At 48.4% G+C, this 16,522-nt stretch overlaps 1 protein-coding gene across 6 annotated transcripts in view; it reads left to right on the top strand.

Annotated features, from left to right (window-relative positions):
• Positions 1–16: 16 nt before the first annotated feature.
• The window catches only part of UBE3B (ubiquitin protein ligase E3B), a 35,093-nt gene continuing 18,587 nt past the window's right edge, over positions 17–16,522 (top strand). Inside the window, exons 1-14 of one of the 6 annotated variants that reach the window (XM_059675950.1) lie at positions 18–324; positions 496–614; positions 3,905–4,007; positions 5,739–5,920; positions 6,094–6,214; positions 7,757–7,816; positions 7,970–8,074; positions 9,349–9,445; positions 10,487–10,572; positions 11,410–11,492; positions 12,462–12,567; positions 12,859–12,979; positions 13,941–14,118; positions 15,642–15,808. In XM_059675950.1, coding sequence (XP_059531933.1) covers positions 5,760–5,920; positions 6,094–6,214; positions 7,757–7,816; positions 7,970–8,074; positions 9,349–9,445; positions 10,487–10,572; positions 11,410–11,492; positions 12,462–12,567; positions 12,859–12,979; positions 13,941–14,118; positions 15,642–15,808 — 1,285 coding nt within the window. In that variant the 5' untranslated portion in view covers positions 18–324; positions 496–614; positions 3,905–4,007; positions 5,739–5,759. Of the gene's footprint in view, positions 331–495; positions 619–3,904; positions 4,008–5,738; positions 5,921–6,093; positions 6,215–7,756; positions 7,817–7,969; positions 8,075–9,348; positions 9,446–10,486; positions 10,573–11,409; positions 11,493–12,461; positions 12,568–12,858; positions 12,980–13,940; positions 14,119–15,641; positions 15,809–16,522 lie in introns of all 6 variants that reach the window. The other 5 variants (XM_059675948.1, XM_059675952.1, XM_059675949.1 and 2 more) reach the window with 5 other exon arrangements.

The following is a 16,522-nucleotide window of genomic DNA, read 5'->3' as shown; positions in this document are numbered from 1 at the left end:
TTCCAACATGCCTGGCTGGAATAGGTTGCATCTCCTCTCTGCTGGGTCGGGCGTTGGTCCCGCTCCTGAATGCCCCACTGTTTCAGCTTCCAGAGCGGAGAAAAAGATTCAGGGAGCTTGTCATTCCCGGGTGGAGAAGCTCTCCGGAACTGTCGTTGGCCGGAACTGGAGAGTTGTTTCCCGACGGAGCTCGGAGAAAGAACACCCCGGGGCAAGATGGTGGTGGAGTCTCGATCGCTGCCCCGGGTCCGGCAGAGCTCAGGGGCATTGGGCTGAGGCGACAGTCGCTGCGGCTCCGATCCCGAGCGCGGGGGCCTCGAGCGGGTAAAGGTCTGCGGCCTGCAAGTAGCGAGTGGGATCAGGATCGTGGGTCCACTGGGTGGTGGGGTCGGGGACCTTAAGGGAGGGTAACCCTGGGGCAGGGTCCCCGCCTCTCTTGTCCGAGGGGCAGGTGCTAGCGGCTGGCTTATCTCTTTTCACTCGTGGGGCCTTTAGAAACGTACTAACGCCGGATGAAAAAGCTTTGTTATTGCGGTGGATGCCAAGGAAAGACGCCAGGTCTTAGGAGTCGCTGAAACCCGAGTTCGAATCCTCTTTTCTCGCTGTGACCTCGGGTGAGTGCTTCACCTCCCTGAGCCTTGGCTTCCTCCGCTGTGAGATGGCGTGATGAGCTCGTCTCACAGAGCGTATGTATAATGGGAGTTTTAGTGCCGTGCCAGCCGCTCAGCTGTCAGAAAAGGCAGCTGGAGTTAGTGATAGCGGTAAAGAAAAGGTTGTTCGACATTTGACTCTGTCTTAGCCCGGGCAGCCTCGCATTCTCAGCTTTTCTTTGCTGTTCTGTGAGTCGGGGACTCTCTGAGTCTTGTGTGTTTCATTTACAAATAATTGCTTTGGAGTCGGATCTGAGTTCAAATTCAGAAGCCTAGCGACCCCTGACAAGTCCTGCCCCGTCTCCACATTTCATTTGCTTCCCGTGAAGGTGAGATTGAAAACAGCAGCATCTGGGTTGTGATGGTCATTGGACTGGCTGCCCAGCTCCTCCCACTAAGGAGGCAGAATCCTTCCGGCTCGGCCAGCAGTTGGTATTTACGGCGCCTCACCCTTGAACAATACTCTTTGGAGTCTCGTCTCTTTCATAATTCCCCATGAAGTTGGCCTGATCCAGAAAGGCCGATTTTGAGCAGGCCCCGTGGGAATACTGAAGTAAAGGGGAGGCCGAGTCCTGTCTCTTCTTATGAAAATAGTGGCTGTGACCCTTCTTGATGGTCTGACCTGGGCTATGGGAGATACTAAACGATCTCACGGGGGTGCTGTCTCATTAGAGGAGATCGCTTAGAAAGGACTTGGCCTGAGTGGGTGCTCAAGCAACATGTTTTCCTTTTGCTTTTCATATGATCTTGATGGTCACCAGCCTCTTGTCTCCTAATCGTCCCACCGATATCACTTGTTTTCCTAACTATTGCAAGCTGCTTAAGGACAAAACAGTAAAGCTCACTTATATGCTATTCGTTTCCAGATGCTTTTATTAATATTTTCTCATTTCATGCTAATGACAGTGTCATGATGACTAAATTGAGGCACAAGAAGGGTAAACATTTCATTTAACCTTAATTTAAACCTTTTGGCAACCCTAGGAAGTAGATATGTTACTATTATGACTCTCAGTTTACAGATAAGGAAACTGAGGCCTAAGGAGGGCAAGTAACTTGGCAAATGAGGTAGAATCAGAACTAAAAAGAACTAAGGACTGCTTTGTCCGACCCAAAGCCTTTTCTGTCACACACAGCCTTTTCTTTGATTCTCAGTGGCATTTGCCAGCATAAGCACCTAATAAATACTTCATAATGTATTTTATCTAATTGATGAATTATAGTAGACAATATAGGTGGAGCAGGTGAATAAGAAAGAATGAGAAAAACTGCCAAGCATAGGCTATCGTATGTTGTAAACAGAAACCAACATATAACATTGGTGAGGGGACGATGGTCTCAAGGAAGAGATCTTATCCTGAGCGGCCCCTGGAGAAGTGAAAGTTTGAGACCCAGCAGGTCCTCCAATAACATAGTTTTGTTCAGTGTTGTCTCATTCTAACATTGATGAGATGCCATAGGAACTTAACTCTTGTTTGTATCAATTAGCCTATGGGAAAATTGGTTTCATTATATGTCATTTTGCCCCAGTTCCAACAACCTATAGACAATGCTAACCAAGCCTTGCTATAGTCTGACAGATACTTAGTCACAGTTTGTGTGCAGCCTCCTATTTTTCCATTAGGATGAGGCTCCCTCTTCTCCCCCACATATGAGGGACTGTCTACATGTTAAGGAAAGCACATAACCACTTTGCTCCTGGCTTGGGCCCAGCTCCTTTGCAGCTAGCTCTCAGGAGCTTGAAGCTATTACCCAATCTGAACAGGGCCAGGGGTTCACTGCCCATGTGACCGGACTGGTGAATCTTAGCGTGCCCAGTCCTGTCTAATGGGTAAGGAATGTAAGGGTCCCAACATTATCTCCCACCCCAAGAACCTGAGTGACAGAAGGCTAAAAAAAAAACAACAAGAAAAACTTTGTGTCTATAAAAATAATACATTAGCTCTGGCGGGGTGGCTTAGTTGGTTTGAGTGTTCTATACACCGAAAGGTTGTAGGTTCATTCTGGGTCAGGTTGAGGGTTTGATCCCTGGTTGGGGCACATATGGGAAGCAACCAATCGATGTTTCTCCCTCTCCTTCCCTCTTTCTTCCACTTTTCTCTCTTCCTCCCTCTTCCTTGCTCTCCCTCTCTCTCCCCATCTCCCTTTGTCCCTCTCTAAAAATCAATTAACATATCCTCAGGTGAGCATTTAAAACATTTTTAAAAATAGTAATAATAATACATTAGACTTACTTAGTGTGCTCGTCAGCCACCTCAGTAGGTACTTGATGTACATCATCTCATTTAGTCCTCATGCTTGGCCTCTGAGCTAATCAGTGGAGGAAGACAGGCTCTGAGACATCACCTGGCAGTACATGGCAGAGCGAGGGAGTGCCTCTCAAGACCATGCTGCCTCGCCACGCGCTTTCTGTAGGAAACCTAGAAAACAGACCCGGTAAAGAAGCAAAATTTCCCACAATGCCATGCTCTCAAAACAACCACTCTTATGTAACATTCTGGTATATTTCCCCCCCAGTTTTTTCTCTGTGTGCATTTTTCTTTTTCATGTAATTGGAATCATACTGCTTCACACAATTTCTTAGGCATAAATAGTTTTCAATGTTGTTAAAAATGCCAAATATTATTTTCAGTGGCTTTTTAATATTCTATCCCATTATTCTTGCTTACATCACAACGCATATAAAGTTTTAATTCATTAACTTCTTTGGGATTATAACTTCTTCGAACAACACAGAGGTTGGGGCACTGACACCCCCTGCTCCCCAAGCGCAGTTGAAAATCCATGTATAACTTTTGATTTCCCCAAAACTGAACTGCTAATGGCCTACTATTCACTGGAAACCTTACTGATGACATAAACAATCAATTAACACATTTTTGTATGTTAACATGTAATATACAGTAGTCCTACAATGAAGTAAGCTAGAGAGAAAATGTTAAGAAAATCATAAGAGGAAATACATTTATCGTATTTATTGGGAAAAAAAAATCCATGTATAAGTGGACCCATGCGTTTCAAACCTGTGTCGTTCAAGGGCCAACTGTATTTTCAACCAGTCCCCTTTAAACGGTGAGGACTGTGGCGCTAAAGGTTAACATTTAGACCAGACATTAACTAAAGAGAACACAGTGTTGTTGTTTTTTAAACCAGAGGCACTGAATGTATTACTTTACTTGGTGAGGAAGATGTATGATGCCCTACCTATAAAACTTAACCCTGAGTCTGGATTTTTTTTCTTCTGCTTCTGCCAGAGAGGACAAGCTCCTCTGAAGTGAGAAGCTGCCCGTGGCCGTGAGTCCCCTGCGAGATCACTGATGATTACTTGGCATTTCTGCGACACAGGCAGGTCCTCAGGTGAGCTCTCCGGACCACTGCTGGGGCCAAAAGAGTGAATGATTCAGAAGCCCTTCTTCTTGCCAGTCTTCTTACTCTCCCTCCTATGGTCAGGCGGACTTTGTTCAGTTGTTCTGAGAATTACTGATGAGCCATGCACGTGTTGGAAAAGACTTGTTTAACAGGATGTGAAGCAGTGTTGAAAAGGGGCCACAGAGGTCCCTCGGTATACCGACATGGGAGGAGTCTCCCGTGACCCTTTCATTCTTGATGATGTTTTCATGTAGGTGCTGCTGTGAGTGAAGTAACCTAGTAAAGAGCTTATCTTGAAGTCTGGATTTATGATAATTCATTTCAGCGCTTTTGTCAGCTGGGCTGATTACATATTTTGGATAGAGTGACAAAGTTATCAAGCATCTAAAGAAATCATCTTAGTATGGGAGGTTCTGGGGACCAGTACTATGTGCTCTAGGCTGCTAGCCAAAGCCATCCCTTTGGCCCTAACCGGTTTGGCTCGGTGGATAAAGCATTGGCCTGCGGACTGAAGGGTCCCAGGTTTGATTCCGGTCAAGGGCATGTACCTTGGTTGCAGGTACATCCCCAGTAGGAGATGTGCAGGAGGCAGCTGATTGATGTTTCTAACTCTCTATCCCTCTCCCTTTCTCTCTGTAAAAAATCAATGAAATATATATTTTTAAAAAAGCATCCCTTTGGGAAAAGAGTTATTAGTGATTGAGATAAAAATGTGTAGCCCTGGCCAGGTGGCTCAGTTGGTTGGAGCGTTGTCCCATGCATGAAAAGGTTGTGGGTTCGATTCCCAGTCAGGGGCACACACCTGGGTTGTGGGTTCCATCTCTGGTCGGGGCACAGACGGGAGTCAACTGATTGATGTTTCTCTCTCACATCGATGTTTCTCTCTCCTTTCCTCTCTCTCTTTAAAAAAAAAGTATCCTCGGGTGAGGATTAAAAAACAACCAGCTTAACGGGTCATTTAGAGCCTCTATCCAAAAGTTCCAGCCAGCGGAGGAGGAGGCTCTGCTTTAAAGGCGTCAGTGGTCCTTGGAGGAATGGGATCAGTAGGACAAAGGAATAAGTTACACATAAAACAAAACGTATTCAATTTAATGATTGTCTTGCATTCTGACATCACGCACCTTTGGCTTTTTGTTAAAACGATCCTTTAAAAAAATGAAACACTTTTTTTAGTACTGGCACAAGGTAGATACCAGTAAATATTCGTTGAATGAATGGATGAATAAAAGTAACAGTGACGGTAAATATTCATTGGTTTTCCCCTCGAGTCTTGACTTGGCAAGATAAAAGCGGACTGCTTCGTGTTGGCTTCCCAAATACTGTGGACTGCTCCAAAGAATTCAAATATCTAGGGACCCCTGACTTAGAGGACGCATGGCTTGCATTAGAAGTTTATGGATGGGTCTGAGTCGTGCTTTGTTCATTCATTAAACGATTACAGAACCCATGCCCTAGGCCATGCGCTGCGCATTTTCTCTCAAGAAGATGTAATTATTTAATACAGGAAGCAGCAGTGCTGCTCTGGTGAGTTGCATGAAAAGAGCCGATAGGAATTGGGACTTGTGCCAGGAGAGCTGTTAGCCCTTTGGGAGGTGGTGGAGGGCCCTGGGTAGTCTCTGCTGCTGCCCACACCCCTGCCCACCCTTTGCTCTTGAACCCCTTGCTGTGTGTGTTTCTCATACGGTGATCTACACCGACGGCTCGCCATTTCCCTTGCAGGGTTTGTGCAAGTTTGCAAACATGTTCACCGTTTCTCAGACCTCGCGAGCATGGTTCATCGATAGAGCCCGGCAGGCTCGAGAGGAAAGGCTTGTGCAGAAGGAGCGGGAGCGGGCGGCCATCGGGATTCAGGCCCGCGTGCGGAGTTTTCTCTGTCGGAGGCGACTACAGAGGGACATCAGGTGGGTGCCAGGAACTCCTCAGCACGTTTTCTCTTGCTCCCAAGCAATAGCAAGAAAAGGAGGCATTTTCTCTAACAGTTCTGAAAAAGCCTTCCGGCTGCTGGGAGCTCCTAATGAAAAAAGTTTTTTGTTTTTTTTTTGTTGTTTTTTTTTTTTACCCTTCCCTCCCTTAGGAGAGAGATCGATGAGTTTTTTAAAGCAGATGACGCTGGGTCCAGTAGAAGAAGTGCACTTTGTATTTTTAAGATTGCCAGGAAACTGCTGTTCTTGTTCAGAATGAAAGAAGATAATGAGGTAAAATAATAACAGCAAACATACATCGTCCTTTCTGTCTGCCAGGTCTCTTATAAATGCTAAGGCACCCGTCCTTAGGGCAGCTCTCCGCCACGCCCACATCCTGCCCTTTGTCTTCCTGGGGCCTGATTTGCAGGGTTACGCCCAGTGCTTCTGGACCTCCTCACAAATCTTTCTCATCGACTATTACGAGCACTTGTTGGACTCAGATGCATAGGGGGGCCAGGGAGGTTAGGTGAAAGAGTGACTTCGGACTGAAGGGTCCCGGGTTCAATTCTGGTCAGGGGCATATGCTGGGTTGTGGGCTCAATCCCTAGTAGGGGGCGTGCAGGAGGCAGCTGGTCAGTGATTCTCTCTCATCATTGATGTTTCTATCTCTCTTTCCCTCTCCCTTCCTCTCTGAAATCAATAAAAATATATTTTAAAAAAAGAAAGAGTGAAGAAGCCATTGATGAGATAAAACATAATGTAAGTCACAATACGTGGTAACTCACAGTGGTGGCGAGACCTCGGTGGGGTCTGTGGCGTGCCCATCCAGAGGGCACGGCCTCTACTCCTCTGCAGCCAGGGGTGGACCCTGATTTTTTTTAAAGAGATGCTGGGCTTCTTTATGCTCAGTTTTCTCATTTGTAAAAATTGGTAGCTAATTTCAAATTTCTTTTAGATCCTGCAAACCAAACAAAACATACTGGTTGTACCTTTGGGGTTAGAATTAACCCAGAAAATACAGTTCCAGGAAATAGCTCGTCATCTGTAATAGTACTAACAATGCCATTGAGGAATGCCTCTGGGTGATCAGGGGTTACTGTTCATTGTTGCTAAGTCTCACCTTGTGGCAGGCCATCTGGTAGGCACTGGGGTTCCAGAAGGAAAAGATGGGCAAGGTCTCTAAACTAGAGAGCTGGGAGCCCAGCAGGAGAGGGAGCACACGGGCAGTGAGCACACCTCAGGGCAGTGAGCACACCTCACGCAGGTGAGGACCGGCAGGCTCGGTGAGGCGACCTCGGTTACAGAGGCTGAAGCAGTAGTTTGGAGTGATGGGGCGGCCGCCCAGGACCACACCACTTTTAAGGATGGGTCCAGGGTTGGGACTGCCACAGTGTAGTCTGGTTTTCAGCTTCCATTTTTCTCCCTTTTGCATTTCAAGATAACAAACGATGATACAACAGCCTGTGAGGCAAAAGTCAGTGTCCACGATGCTTACAGAACGGCAAACGGGGGAGCAGGATTTAGGAGACAGCTGCTCGTCCCCAGGGGCTCACGCCCAGGGTGCCAGTTGAGTTTGTTTTTCAAAAGGAGCGCCAACCTGGACTTTTATGTGAAATACACGTTTCTAAAGGAAATGTAGGGCTCATCGAGTCCGTGGGCCCCCAGTTTGAGAGCCTTTCTATACCTTTTTGACCCTCAGTCCCCACATCTGTAAGACTCGCTGTGAGTCTTCGGGCAAAATGCCTACACATGCCAGGTGCCCACCAAGCATTTGCTTCTTCCCCATTTTTATCAGTTGCTGGAATTTATGACCCCCCTTCTGCCTCTCTGCAGAGATTTGAAAAGTTGTGTCGCTGCATCCTGAGCAGTATGGATGCTGAGAATGAACCCAAGGTAAGAGGGTGGGTGTAGGGTTAAATTAAGCATTATTGGCTGCTTATCTGTCCATTGATTCTCATCGCCTTACCTGGCACTGGCCAATAGCTAGACCATATGTAAACTGATCCCTGTAACTGCCCATTACATTTCTCTTTCTCCTGCTTGTAGGTGTGGTATGTGTCCCTGGCTCTTTCCAAGGATCTCACCCTCTTATGGATTAAACAGATCAAGGACCTGCTGTGGCATTGCTGTGAGTTTCTTGAGCAGCTCAAGGTAAAATGAAACACTGTAAATGTATCCTTCCCACCTGGGGCCTTTAGGATGTAGTTTCTGGGGCCGAGGCTTGGCAAGGACTTGGGTGGCAGCTGAGCGATGGCGTGAATGTCAGCAGAGCTCCCAGGGATCCGTTCCCAGCCATCCCTCTCGAGGCATCGGAGCAGTGATCTTCTCTGTTACCTGCTGGCTGCGTCTGCATTCCACAATGTGTTTCTCCTTGAGAAGAGGCGCTTCTGCTTTGAAAAAAAAATTTTAAAGTTCATGCAGAGAAACACACATTAGGAGGAAAGAACACCAGATCCGAAGCCGGGAATATCTAAATGTAGTCCTCAGTCTGCTCCCAATTCCTCATGTGGCCTTGAACAAGGCACTTCCCTTCACTCATTCTCTGTGAGCTTAGAGCTTTCAACTATCAGTGACGGTGAACCTTTTGAGCTCAGCGTGTCAGCATTTTGAAAAACCCTAACTTAACTCTGGTGCCATGTCACATATAGAAATTTTTTGATATTTGCAACCATAGTAAAACAAAGATTTATATTTTTGATATTTATTTTATATATTTAAATGCCATTTAACAAAGAAAAATCAACCAAAAAAATGAGTTCGCGTATCATAGGTTCGTCATCACTAGCTGGTCTCCAGGGTCCCTTGCAGTGCACATGCTCAGTTTCTGAGCCTAGAAAGGAATCGGGCCTTTCCCAGCCTGCTCTTGTGAAACAGTGTATAAAACAGCCAGTGTTGCAGAGTTACCTTTGTGCTGGGCGGGCGCTGCTCTTAGTGCTTTATGTACGTGAATTGTTTAGTCCTTACAACAGCCATACTATCCCTGGTCAACAGATGAGCAGTCCAAGGCACAGAAAGGTTAAGAAACTTGCCCACGGTCACAGAGCTAGGAAGCGGTAAAGACAGCAGTCTGAACCCAGGGTCCCTGTTATGCTCGGTCGCATTTCCACTCTGTTGCTCCAGGGAACGGCTGAGCATACACATGCTCCTAGTGCACGCCAAGCCAGCAGGCCAGCGCTGGTCACCTGTTTCCCAGGAGCCTCAGCGCTCCATTCCGGGAGTACGTGGATTCCGTAGGCAATCACTCAAAATCCCTGTCGTTTAACTCCTGACAGTGGTCACCCCCTAAGAGACAAAGAAGAAGAATATGTACTTACAACCTGACTCACGACTTGAGCCCGAGAACACTCAGCAAAATTAGAGAATGGTTGCTTCACTGTCTGGGATTGGGGTGTGTGCGTCTTAACCTTCCTCTTCATTGTTTCCAGCCTGAGATCCTACAAGAATCCAGACTCGTCACACTGTATCTCACGATGCTTGTCACCTTCACAGACACTTCAACATGGAAAATTCTCCGGGGAAAAGGTCTGTGGGGCTTGCTCAAAGTCTGTCCTAAGTCGCAGCGCTTGGGCACCTTTTCTACTTTGTCAGAAGCACTTGTGCCATCACAAGCCCCAGGGGAGGCACTCACTAAGCCTTGTCGTTTCATTTGGTGAATCAGCAGCAAGTAATTCTCTTTTGGCCATAAAATGTGCACTGTAATGCTGCCGCTTTCCCTGAACATTATGCTTAGCTTTATGTTCGTCATACCGTCACTTCATCCATCCATTCAGCAAAGAGCCTACTGTGTGCCATGTGCTGTGCAGGCACTGGAGGTACAGAGGCGGCCACTGGCCTCCAGGGCTTTACCTGCTGAACTGCAGCTCACAGAACGGAGAGGCTGGTGGGGAGACGGACATTAAACAGAAGTCACATGCATATCCTCTGTCGTGACAACAGTGTGAGAAGTGGCACTCAGAAAGAAGAGAAATGCGAGTTTAGTGGGGCAGGGACAGCCTTGCCCTGCCCTGTCGGGGCTCAGGCCTTCCTGCAGAAGTGACAAGTGAGCTCAGAGCTGGGGGAGAGTCAGAGTCACCGAGTGAAGAGGGACAAACCTCCGAAAGCCGAGGAAACTATGCAGAGGCCCCAGACAGGAAGGAGGGTTTATTTCAAGGCATTATCCTGGATTCTGGGGAGGATTTAAACTGGTGAGCCCTGAGCCCTGCAGGAGCTTGTCTCTCGTTGGAGAGGAGGCAGCCACAGAACACAGAAAGTTCTGTGCCCTCAGAGGGAAGTGGAAAGGTGCTCTGGAGCTCAAGGCTGGGCCCTTCCTGCTGGCTGGGGGAGTGCTGGGCCCCGTTACCTGAGAGGCGACACTTGAGCCGGGCCTTCGGGAGAGAGAATGCGGATATGCAGCATCTCCGTGGACTCTGGTCCCAGTCCCAAGGGAAGCGGGAAGGCAGGCCAGGGAGCATCTCGCTGCCTGTGGCCCTGGCCTGGGGCCCGATTTTCTGTCCCACCTAAGCAGTTCCTCTTGCGGCCAGAGATTTGTTGGGTTTCTTTCCTCAGTCCTTTTTCTTTCCTTAGGGGAGAGTCTCCGACCAGCCATGAACCACATCTGTGCAAATATAATGGGACATCTCAACCAGCGTGGACTTTACTCTGTGCTGCAGGTCTGTGCCCCACCCCCTGATGTGTGAGCTCCTCCTGTAATAGGTGACCTCACGCTCCACACCTGAACTTGGTGTTATGTTTGGTTTTCGCACATCTGGCGCCCTCCTCACAGAAATACTTTGCACGAAGAGTTTAACGCTCAGTGTCCTCTCCTACCTTCCCCGGCCTGGGTCACTGTGGTTTGTGTAAAGGGGGGCGGTGGCCCCAGGATCCCTTCACTGCGCTCTATCTTTGGCTACAGGTGCAGTCCGGTCACTTGAAATTGAAACTGAGGGAGGAGGCCTCAGGCTTGTTCCCTCTGGCTCCTTGGTTGGTGTCTGGAATTAACTTTCTGGCTCTGTCCTCAAACAGCCTTCTGTCCACACTGCACCTTTTGTGCCAGCCCACATGCCAAGGAATGGTCAGAAGCCGAATTGGTGTTGAGGATTCCTGAGAAGTAGCGTTGATTCAGCCATGGGCTCTGTCCTGATGTGGCTCCGTTTGTTCCACACACAGGGGACAGTGTCCGTAGGTCCTCCCAGTGTGAAGGGGTCCACCTGACACCGTAACTCGGAACTGCTTCTGACATCTAGCCTGTCTTGCCGTGTTAAGTCTGGGCTTTGTATCAACTGTTAATTTTTTTAAACTGTTTATTATGTAAAAGATTAAACATATTTAAAGGTGAAGTGGTATTAATGAACCTCCACCCTATTACTTTTCTCTCCCCTCATTTTTTAAAAACATTCCAATATAGTTTTTTATCCGAGGCACTCATTTTACTTTTATGCTTCTTTTTTTATGAACAAATGAATACAAAGTTGGCATCATCCCCTGACCAGTTAAAATGTTCTCTGCAGATATTGTTAACCCGTGGCCTGGCCAGACCCCGGCCTTGTCTGTCCAAAGGCACTTTGACTGCGGCCTTTTCTCTGGCGTTGCGGTAAGTAGGAAACGTACTTGCTTCTGAAGGGCTGAACCTTGTTTAAGGCGTCTACACATATTAACTGACTCCTCACCACATTCTCTCGCTCCACTTCATAGATGAGGAAGCTAAGGCCCAGAGGGGAAGCCACTTGTCCTTGGTCACACAGCGGCGAGTGGTAGGGCCAAGAATTAAACTCAGGCCATCCGACTCCAGAGCCCACACTCATTACTCCTTATTCTTTAAACTTGCTTCCCATATTGGCACATCTCTGTACTCTAATACAATATGTGTTTCTTTAAGTAATGGTACATGGGGACCTTCCCAAACTCGCCCTGCTCCTTTCATTAGCTGGGATCCTCTTTACCTGGTGCATGGATGGTTGGCCCTGGTTTCGGGCTGTGCCTGTGTGCTCTCCAGCTCCCTGATTGCAGCCCCAGCTCTCTGATGGCTGAGACTATGCATTAAACTACGTTTGCCCCCTCCCCTGCTGTGCTTACCAGAATGGATGCACCCTCTTAAATGTACCACCAGAAGTGCATTTGTAGAATTTGTCACCCGAGGGGGCTTAAGTACAACAATTACGAGCAGGCTAAAGAAAGATTTTGATGACATCATGTCAGTAAAACGTCAAAACTGATTTGTCATAGCTGTGTCACGTGACTCAGCCTTCCCTTAGTGCAGCAGTTCTCAACCTGTGGGTCGCGACCCCTTTGGCAGTTGAACGACCCTTTCACAGGGGTCACCTAAGACCATCCTGCATATCAGATATTTACGTTACAATTCATAACAGTAGCAACATGACAGTTATGAAGTAGCAACGAAAATAATTTTATGGTTGGGTCACAACATGAGGAACTGTATTTAAAGAGCCAGAAGGTTGAGAACCACTGCCTTAGTGGGTGTCGCCATCATGGGAAGCATAATTTCAAGGGGCTTGGGGGGCCTTGGTAACCTCTCTGAGTAAGGTGATCTGTCTGTGTCTAGCCCTGTGGTTGCTGCCCAGTTTTCAGACAATCTGATTCGGCCATTCCTCGTCCACATCATGTCTGTGCCAGCTCTTGTGACTCATCTCAGCGTAGTGACCCCTGAGGTAAGTGGGCCCTGAGTTCCCCCTTCTATTTTTTACTTCCTTGGAAATGAGAGCATAAACTGATTTCTCTGTTAATTCCTACCTCTTCCCCTGATTTTTCTTCTACATTCGTGGCTACTGTCGACACACTTTGGTTAGCAGCCCTAAGAAAGAGGTTCTCATATTTGTTCATCTTCTTGGCCATCAGCAGCATGTTGGGCTCCTGGGGGGTGACCTGCAGGGGTCAAGTTCATGCTCCCGTGGGAACTTCTTCCGTCAGCTTCCCCTTTTACAGTCTGTAATTGTTCGCAGCGCCTCACTGTGGTAGAATCTCACGACATGCTTCATAAGTTCATCACATTTTTAAGAGCTAAAGATCGATGCCGCGATGTCTGTGAGAGTTTAGAAGGAAGCCATACGCTGTGTCTAATGGGTGAGTAGCTGAGGCTGGGATGTGATTGTGTCCTGGGCGTCGGGAAAACCCCAAGTGGTTGCTTTTCACCTTTCGGGAGATCAAGAGCTGTTTCTATTAATGATTAGAAGTGTTTACAATAGGAAACATGTAATCAGATAGATAGTTAAACGAGACATGTAAAGTTGAAAATCACGTGGGAAATAGATCCAACTTGGCAAACTGGTTGAGTGAGTGTAAGTGAATGTTAAATTTTAGCTCTTAGCTTCTTGGCAGCCAAGGGAAAATTGAAAACGTGATGAGAGGCCTGGATAACTCTCATGTTGGGAGAAGGGAGGGCGCAGTTGGGTAGGGCTTAGATTAGAGTAAGGCCTGCATCATCTGTTTTACTGTTTTCATTGTAGATCAAAGGGGTTGTGGATAGAAGCATTTGAAAACTACAGACGTACCTAATTCTCAGTGCCTAACATAGAAAAATGTTCTTAAGGCCACATTTTAGGGGAGTCCTCACACAAGGCATGTTAAATAACCTTGGTTAACTCTGAGTAACAGTGACTTCCATGGAAATTCAGATATTCTTCAAAAAGGTCATTTCTTACATTAACCCTTGGTTTTAAAATCATAGTGTAATAGTAAAATGTCATATGAGCTAAATGTCATGTGCCAGACATTCTATATGTTAGTCCATACAGCCTTCACATCAAAGGTGGGGATCGTTATTCCAGTCTTACAGACGAGGAAACAAGATGGGAAAGGTGGGGTGAGGGTCACCCCTGGCCTGGGGCAGAGCCAGGATGGGAAGCCAGGCTGGCCTAGGTCTCGGCCCTGCACCGCCTGCAGCCCCAGCCCTGACAAGTGCCCCTCCCTGTGGAATTCTTCCCGCATAGAGACGTGGCTGCCTGAGCGCCAGGCAGAGCGCAGGCCGAGAGGTGATGAAGCGTGTCTGTCTGGACCCCGCGCCCTCAGCCTTATCTCTTTGCAGGCAACCTCCTGCACCTGGGCTCCCTCAGCCCCAGAGTGTTGGAGGAGGAGACAGATGGGTTTGTGAGTTTGCTCACGCAGATGCTGTGCTACTGTCAGAAGTACGTGACCCAGAAGAAATCCAACCTGACCCACTGGCACCCCGTCCTTGGCTGGTTCTCCCAGTCGGTGGACTATGGGTGAGTCCCGGGGCAAAGCCCTGCCCTTCCTGCCTCCCCTGCCTCTCCCCCACCTCTCCCTTCTTTCTTCACTTTAGCTTATGTTGTTTGTTTCTTATTATAAAAGTCACATATCGTCATTGTATAAGTATAGGTAAGAACACAAGAGAATAAAAATCATCTCCTAAGACAACCTGTGTGCACTTCCATTCAGTCTTTTTCCTACCAGTTTTTTCACACAAATGGGATTGTATTAATTTGTATTTTGTTCATTTAGTAAATTATGAACAATATCTATTAATATTATCTTTCCTTCTTCAATATCATTCTATTGATTGCCTAGATTGCCGCATTTTGGGGAAACTAAAATAAGGTACATGATTCAAAGGGAATAGAAGCCACTCCACATGTTTTTCAGGAGCTGGAAAATAAATGTTAACGTTTTTAATCAAGAGCTCAAAAATATTTTTTTAAAAAACACCTCTAGTAGAGGTGAAGTAAGGTGGCATCACCAATTTAAATGTGCACACTGGGCTGAAATGAAGTGGTCTCAGGACCTGAGGCGCATGCTGCTCAGCTGTTTTCCTTTCCATGACTGCCTGAGGCCTGGGGTCCCTGCTGGGGACTCTTGAGGCAGAAAACTGAGGGCCAGGGCAGGAAGTCCCCGCTTTTCTCCCTTTTCCTTGTGCCTGAGTGGCATCCAGTTAAAAAGACTATTTATCAACTGCCAACCAGAGCGCTGCCCCAGACTGAAGAGGACGGAGGTGTCTGTGTGTTGGGCATCGGGATGTTGTGGGCAGAGGGTGGGGCAGACTAGCACCAGGTGAACAGCCTGGGCTCAGCTGCACTCCTGTTCTCTGGGGGCACCTTGGACAGTCGCTTCACCTCACTTTTCTCATCTGAAACATGGGGTACAGGTGTCTCAAAGGGTTGAATGACATAAACGGTGTCAGCCTCCCGCAGGCCTGGCCCATGCTCAGTGGGTGGTGGCCGTTACCACTGTGATGCTGGGAGGCATTACAGGGTCTGGAGCAGGGAGGTGATGAAGGCGGGTTTCAGGGTGTGAGTGATGCTGGGGTGCGGTGTGGAGTGGAGGAAGGAGCAATTGAAGGCAGGGAGACTCCTAGGAGGCTGGAGAGTTAGCGGGGTGGGGGCCAGGCCTGCAGCTGGCTGTGAACAGGACAAGACGGCAGGCATGAGATGGCTTGTCCACTGAGTGGTAAACAGGATGGAATCAGGGTGAAGGCAGATCAAGGGCCTCTGGGAGACGCTGTGACGTGGAGTGTGGGGACCGAGGGAGAGCAGTAGTGCTGCTGGCAGCACAGGAAGTCTGGGTGGAGCGACAGGGAAGATAAAGGGCAGTGTCTTCCACATCAGGGCTCCGCAGCAATCTGTGGACCCCCCTTTTTAAAGTACGATCTCATCGACCATGCTGAGTGGCAGGTCCTGCTACACCTCTCAGTGCAAGGCCCCTTACGGAACCGGGGGCTCTCCCTGGCCCTCCGCCGGGCGGACCGACCCCCTGGTCTCCTTTTCTCTCCCAGCCTCAACGAGTCAATGCCCTTGGTCACCAGACAGCTGCAGGTCCTGTGGGGGGTGCCTGTGATCCGGATCTTCTTCAGTGACATCCTGAGCAAGAAGCTGCTGGAGAACCAGGAGCCGGCGGCCCACGCGCAGCCGGCCTCCCCGCAGAACGTGCTTCCCGTGAAGAGTGAGTGGCGGGAGCAGGCCCGGCCGTGGCCGCGCGGGGCTGAGGGGCAGCTCCTGAGTGTCCAGGGGCACCTGCCCGCTCTGTTCCTGTCACCCTCACCTCTCCCACAGACCTGGAAGCTGCTTAAATCACTTCACGTTTAGCAAAACAGTGGCAGAAAGTCCTTAGGAGCAGAAAACAGGGAGCTGGGGAATAGAAACGGGTGAACAAAATCAAGGTCGTGTGTAGAGAACGTCCACTGATGAAGGATCCACGAGGGCCGCCGTGGTTTTCTCTGAACTTCCACTTGGCTCTGAATTTCTAGTCGCCAAAATGAAAATGGACTTGGGACCCTTTCTTCTCATAAAGACGAGGGCCTGTTTCTTAGGGGAAGTAGAGCTTTTCTGAGTTCGTCATCGTAAAGGAACTCTCCCACGTGGGGCTGCTGATGAAGGGGCCACTGGGTGCCTGACCCGGCTTCCAGCTCAGCAGTGGGTCCCGGGGGAAGGTTTCTTGTGGCGGAAGTGAAGGAACTGCCGCCAACACATACTTTAGTGGAATGACCTGCCGATTTCCAGGTGCGGGCGGCTTTTCCTCCACCAGCCACTGTGCTGCAGTCCCATCTTGCACCTGTCAGTGCGATGGGCTCGTGAATACAACTTCCGCAGGATATACATGGGAAGCGTGAAAACAAAAGTAGAGTGCAGCCCCAAGTTGAATAAAAGCACAGAAAGT

Source organism: Myotis daubentonii, chromosome 19, assembly GCF_963259705.1.
Source record: "Myotis daubentonii chromosome 19, mMyoDau2.1, whole genome shotgun sequence".
Lineage (NCBI taxonomy): Eukaryota > Metazoa > Chordata > Mammalia > Chiroptera > Vespertilionidae > Myotis > Myotis daubentonii.
The sequence above is the reverse complement of the archived record's forward strand: the minus strand, read 5'-3'. Positions and strand labels throughout refer to the sequence as shown.